Source organism: Gobio gobio (assembly GCF_949357685.1).
Source record: "Gobio gobio genome assembly, chromosome: 11".
NCBI classification, from domain to species: domain Eukaryota; kingdom Metazoa; phylum Chordata; class Actinopteri; order Cypriniformes; family Gobionidae; genus Gobio; species Gobio gobio.
Genome location: NC_137104.1, coordinates 11,507,718 through 11,514,549, shown reverse-complemented (window position 1 = coordinate 11,514,549; position 6,832 = coordinate 11,507,718). Strand labels below are relative to the sequence as shown.

Here is a 6,832-nt window from a genome sequence, read left to right as displayed (position 1 = left end):
ACCGCTTCAAACAAACAGTCCCTGAAGACGAAAAAGATGTGTATGTGTTGGCACGGCGCCCTTTTATACTTCCGGGTCGCACGTTGATGACGTCATGGGCTGACGTCGGTCAAAGACTTTGCCGTGATTCGATAGTAGCTTCAGACACCAGTCACGCCGAGGGCGTTCCCCCATAGCGTCAGCTAGACGCAGCGAGAGTTCCCTTTCGAAAGGGAACCAGTTTTAATTGCCATGGTGGTTTGGAGATATTTCATGGGGATGAGGCAGCCCATGTTCCCCATTAGTACAGATTACTTGCAAAGGTTGAAATGGCATGCTCTAGTCTTGCCATCTGTGCCTATATGATATGCTGACTTCAGGGATCTTTGAGCAGATGAAATTTGCGCCAAGTAAGAAAATGTCAGGACAAATCGTTATTCCCTCAAGATAATTACCACACCTTTTTCTCTCCCTCGTTCGCCCTCTCTTTCTCGCTTTCCGAGTCTCCATGTGGAGTTACATCAGCCAACACAACTAATTAACGGGTTATAAAGAAGAGCGGGTTGGCAAAGATGACCTCTCCAGTCTGCTTAGCATTAAGCCAACTGTCAAACTCTGGAGTCGGAGTGCAGAAATAAATCTGAATCGATCACTGGTTTTCAACTGAAAACATCACAAAGGGCTACTTTTTGCAAGAGCAGAAATGTAGAACAACTTAAAAATGGAGAAGAAGTGTGGAAACTTAGCACCATCCCTGACAGCAGACCTTTGTGTTGGTTCAAAATGGAGACGCTCTCAGCTGGAAGTGTGTCTCTTACTGGATAAGCCCATTCTGGAACGCCAAAGCTCTTTATGACTGGAATGTGGATTCTTTTGGTTGCTTTGTGCAGGATGGATCAAAGATGCTTCCCCGGTGTGAACGAATGCGAATTTGACATTAAACTGTACATACTGTATAGCACAAAGCATTTTGGAAAACCTAAATAAAACACAATCACACAGCGGTATGACAATGAAGACCTACTTCCACCCACACAATTATACCTGAAGCTTAGATGTACAAAAAAAAGATAAATCATTTAGAAAATAAAATAAGAATAATGGACACAAAAATGCAAACCTAAAATAAGCATATGAGTACAGTACGCCTGATGCAGAGACACAAAAAAGCAGAGGATGGCACATATTAATGAACGCTTTCAAAACTTCCTCTCGCCTGAAAAACAAAGCAAGAAAAAGGGAAACGGAACTCCAACCATCCAAGGAATGAGAAGACAGAAAGGAGGAAAGAAAAACCCTAAGGGGTTATTAAACAGTGTGCGAATCATCAGTACGGATTTTTTTCTCTCGTTCCTCTATAAAAAAGTAGGGTGCAGAAATATTATTTTTTAAATTCCCAAATCATCAAACAGGTGAAAGAGAATCCTTTCTGGAGTAAAATCAAGACAGGAAACAGTTTGTTAAAAATGTTTTACCATACTCTCCAGGCCCCACTCATTGTCATTTAATGTCTCTGTGTGAAAATATAGAAGCGAGCACTCTTCATCTCTGAGTCTGGTCGGTCCTCACATCTGTAAACAAGTACAGAATCCTTTAGAAGACGTCTTGCTGAAGATCACTGACAGCGTGAGTACGTAAGAGGGTTTAGATGTCTCTCAGTTAGTTTTAGGTGTGTGTTCTCTTCACACTTCAGTCTGGAAGTCTCCTTCGGATGTGTCAGGTGTGTTGGCGGAGGATGTGTCCCAGGGTTTACTGCGCAACTCCAGTCTGTCCTTATGTTCACTGGAGACACACGTCTGCTCAGGGATCATGGTCTTAAAGCTGTCCCAAGATCGCTGGTCATCTGTGGTGGACTTGTCCTGAATATGTACATACAAGAGGGCGAAAAAAAAGAAAGAAAATGAAAACCTGAACATTGCTCACCTAATTTAACCTCAAACATTCACTTACAAAAATTATCATGGTAAGCATGGTAAGCTCTGAATTTTTGCCCGAACCCAGAGTATCCCCCTGTGATAGAGATAGTCTAGAACAAGGGCTGGATGATACGGCTAAAATTTATATCATGATATATTTCTTAATTTTGGTCGATACGATATAATTCCCATATCGATATGATATAAAAGCCTCAGAAAAATTGCCAAGACAACAGATGTCTGTACCTACAAACTTCTGAAATATAAATGTGCCAAGTCTATGAAACCTCCTACTATAAAACTATACAATATTTTAGAAATAAAAACGGTACAAATAAATTAATGTTCACCTTTTATTTGTATTTAGCCTTCATACAAACAAGAAATGTGAAATCACGTCAATATCTTTAAACTATAGCGTAGGCTGATAATATCCTTAATATTGATTAAAACAAAAGTGGAACTGCTATATAATCGCCATTGGCTAGTACATTTTTTTATTTACTCGCCAGACTGATATACTATTTTATTTATATTAGTGATGTCAAATCGATTTACAGTACGTCAAATACAGGTACGCTGCTCATCCGTTGAGTTGAACTGAAATAGACAAATCGCTTGACGGAGAGCGAAACAGTTTCTCTGAGTGTTCAGTGAGTGAAAATATATCTATGCTAAACTTATTTTTAGTCTCTAACAGCGAGTAAAATCTAAGCATTTATTAGCCAATGGCTAATGATAGATATTATTTAGTCGCCCCAGAGTGAAGATTAACTTGCACTGAGTTGTTTCTCCTAACTTGTTGAAGCTCGTTTAGTGACATTTGTATTGCGGTCAGAGGTTCTCATTTTGTAGTTAAAACTTGCCGCATTGGATCTTATTAGCGTACTACTGCGGAGCACTGTCTGCGTGTCTGTGGTGTATGTCATCACGCAAGTAGCCAATCGTGTTCTGCTCTTTCTGACGGCTGCGCCCCTGAGCGTCAGTCAGAGAGAAATGCTGTAATGTATATCGAAATATCGGAAATGTTTTTAAAAATCATATCACCGTTAAAAAAATTATATTGCGATATATATTGATATTGAATTATTGTCCAGCCCTATCTAGAACTATAGACTGCATTGTATGATGGATTGTGTTGTAGTCTAATAACAGTTTATTAAATCAAAGTGAGGAGATGGGGTGGTGGAGGGATGCTAAAAAACTGATGATTAAATTGATTAATGTGCTCCACTCGTGTTTAATGAGGTTTAATTATCTGAACGTGCTCCTCCCGAAATTTGTTAATACAATTTTTTTAATTTTTTAGAAATGTATTTTATTATTACAGTGGTGGCTAACACAGTATACACTAAAAGTTTTTTTTATTTTTTTATTAATATTTGTGTTCAGCAAGGATGCATTAAATAGATCAAAAGTGAAAGTAAATAAATTTATAATGTTATAAACAAAAAATAAAATAATATATAAAATAATTTTTTATATAAACAATTTATATATAAAATAAATGCTGTTATTTTGAACTTTCTATTTATCTAATAATCCTGAAAAAAAATATCTTGGTTTCCAGAAAAATATTTCAACATTGATAATAATACGAAATGTTTCTTTAGCAGCAAATCAGCACATTAGAATGATTTCGGAAGGATCATGTGACACTGAAGACTGGAAAATGATGCTAAAAAAGTTCAGCTTTGATCAAAGGAATATTTTAAAATATATTCAAATAGAAAACTAGTCATTTTAAATTGTAATAATATTTCACAACATTACAGCTTTTACTGTATTTTTTTTAACCAACGATAATATACAGTATATACAATATGGGCATACATCAAATGTTTATTTCCATATAATAAATTACAAATTTCTATACCATACACATTAGCCACCACTGTAACAACAACACATATAGTTATAATAATTGACAGGAAGCAGATCCCAAATGTACAATGCTATTACAATACCACTCATAACTATGGTATTCTGACAGATCACTACCATGGTCATGTTTAGACCTGCCAGGAGGATCGTAAGGCTGAAAAACTACATTTTATCTCGTCTGGGACGTAACTAATGGAAATGTGCTCAGGCATTTGTAATTCGCATTTACTGCGCCTGAATGCACGTTACAACAGCAGCATAAAGACTAAATGGCGTTATAGTCTTGCTACATTACGACTTGTCTATACAACATATGGAGCGACTTGCTCATCTGCATTAGTGGTGGTCTGTGCTGCATTTTATGCCCGGCTATTCCAGGTGTTCATTACTTCATGGCCAGAACACATATAGTACTCTCCATCCCATTGAGACTAATGATGTATCCTACAGCTATACGGCCTCTTAATGCTAGCTAAATTGCATTATACAGTAGGGGCAGATTAATCTAATCACACAGCGAGTGAGGAAATATAAAGGGTTAGGATCGTAAGAATAAAAAAAGAGAGACAGCCAGAGCCAGGCCTCTCGAAGAGAACTCTGTTGAGACCTGACGAATTAATCTCGCCATTCCCCTCCTCTCGAATGTATTCCCAACTTCCCCCTGAAAATGAGATGTATGAACCTGCATATCTCGAAACGTTTGAGGCGATCAATTACAGGGTTGCTGTCGGCTCCCCCTCAGCTCAAACGCCCGCTGATTGCCCGTGTGACGGATTGGGAAGATTGGAAAACACCACATAAATGAGTTGTCTGAGGTATGACTGAGAATAAGTTTCTCTGCCTCCCTCTTGTTTGTGAGTGTTTGTGAAGGGGGGAGGCTTATAAACTCCAGCCGTGTGGGTGGGTTTGCCGGTCACCATGGAAATGAAAATATGAGCACTCACACACACACACACATACAATAAACTCACGCATGCACATTGTAACAATATTTTCAAGCAGAGTAAACTGAATGCCTTCTTTTTTGGCTCTCATTCACAATCTCTGGTCGAGCTTGTTGGTTCATCATATAAGCAAGTTTCCATCCACAAGGGGGCGATAGCAGCCTGATTATTATTCACCCAATGTAACAGGATGACAGTAGGCAAAATGGATACAAAAAGCATAATCTGGCAGCCAATTTGCATGCTAAACGCTGAAGAAGGAACATTTTGTCGAGCAGAAGTGTTGTTAATGCTGAAGAGGAGCCCGACTTCATTCCTAAGAGAATGCTAACGCGATTGTGCTGCTCTTGTGTATTTCCTTTCCCCTCCATCTCTCTTCCTCTCAATGGCTCTACTCGCAACAACCTTCCTTCACTTCCTCTAGCTTTCTCCATCTCTCCTCGTCAGGCCTTTTCTACTTACACTCGAAGAATTCTTTTCACCTCCGGCAGACGAAATGCTCCATCGCTTTTCCCTCTGTTGCAATAAAAATGAGGATGGGAGAAAAGAAAAATAAAGGAAGAGAGACAGAGAGGGAGAGAAAGACAGACAGAGAGCACAGAGCGAGTGAGAAAGAGAGAAAGAGAGAGAGAAAAGGGGGGAGGATCACAGTCACTCAGCATGTCTGAGGGGAAGCGATGTTTGTTTGAATTTTTGTTACCTTGATGGAGGAGTCTATAGATTGAATCTTGGAGGCTTGCGCACTCCCATCCCCCATATTTCTTTTGCACAAAGACAGACAGGACTTAAAAGTCAACAGCGCTATGCTCAGCATACGACAAGAGAGGTGAATGCTAACTTCAGCATGTATGAACTGCGTCAGACATGTCTGTATTGAAACACTGCAGTAGAGGAAGAGGAAGCTTAGCACTGCAGGCTAAAGGGAAGGAGGTTCTTACCCCTTTTCCACCAGAATGACCCGGGTGCTAGTTCAGAGCCAGTGCTAGTACCAGTTCAGAGTTGGTTCGACTGACGAGCCTTCTAGGAACCGGTTTGCCTTTCCACATACTAGAGAGTCAGCACAGAGCCAGGTCTTGCGTCACTGTATACGTCTCATCTTTCTCTGCAACACTGGCAGCGGGAAACACAAACACACCAGGCTTGTTCGAGATGCATCGCCAATCAGCGTATGATATCAAACTTCCATCAACAATGGCGAAAGCTGTGTTACTATTGATGCACATGACTTTGTGATCCTACATCGGCATCAAAACACAGAGAATCCAACGCATTCATGCAGCTCGCCGTAATTTGTATTGACGGAGATTACAATCGAGCAGCTATTAGCTCGATTAGCTGCTATTTCAAAAATGGCAGTCACAAGTTTGTTTGTGTTCGTTTTTGTTTGTCACGGTAACCCTGCCCCCAGCCCCTGACGCAAGTGGTTCTTACTTCTAGACCAGCAATGTTTTGGTGCTACTTAAGAACAACTTTCCCTGGTTCGGAGCTGGTGCTTTGGGTGTGGAAAGACAAAGAACCGATTTGAAACTAGGCTCTGGCTCTGAACCAGCACTCAAACTGCCTTGGTGGAAAAGGGGTATCTGTGATGTTTTGGAGGCAAAAGGGACATGGAGATATAAAACCCTGCTGCTTAACTTCTAAGACAGCATATGCTTACTGAACCTTATTAGTGACCTTTGGAACACTCTACACAGTATGTTGAAACTCTATATGCAGCAACTAAAAGTATAAAACAGTAAAAATTGCATTCTTGAGTATTGGAATTGAATGTCAATGGTTGATTATGATGAACGACAACACAATGACGCAAGAACGTTTAAAAACGCATATTGAGAAATGGCCATATTGTGTCCTAGCAATGAGGCACACGTTTCTGCGCAAGTTTTATATACAGGTATATATATATATATATATATATATATATGTGACCCATGCTGGCAAAATGAGTCAGAATGCGCACAGGCTAATTTCGAGCTACAGGCAAATCAAGTGAAAAATTTCAATTTTGAGGTTCACAAAAATGAGTTAATTAAGCCATTGTCTAGCGATCCCAATGTTCCTGGCAATCAAATGGCAATCAAACGTCTACAAGTATCTTTATTTGTACTT

The 6,832-nt window shown here is 39.6% G+C and overlaps 1 protein-coding gene across 1 annotated transcript in view; it reads right to left on the bottom strand.

The window, feature by feature from the left end:
• Nucleotides 1–1,532: 1,532 nt before the first annotated feature.
• The window catches only part of adgrb2 (adhesion G protein-coupled receptor B2), a 498,704-nt gene continuing 493,404 nt past the window's right edge, over nucleotides 1,533–6,832 (bottom strand). The window contains 2 exon segments of the mRNA XM_079829044.1: nucleotides 1,533–1,838; nucleotides 5,186–5,239. Of these exon segments, the coding sequence (XP_079685170.1) occupies nucleotides 1,662–1,838; nucleotides 5,186–5,239 (231 nt within the window). The 3' untranslated portion in view covers nucleotides 1,533–1,661.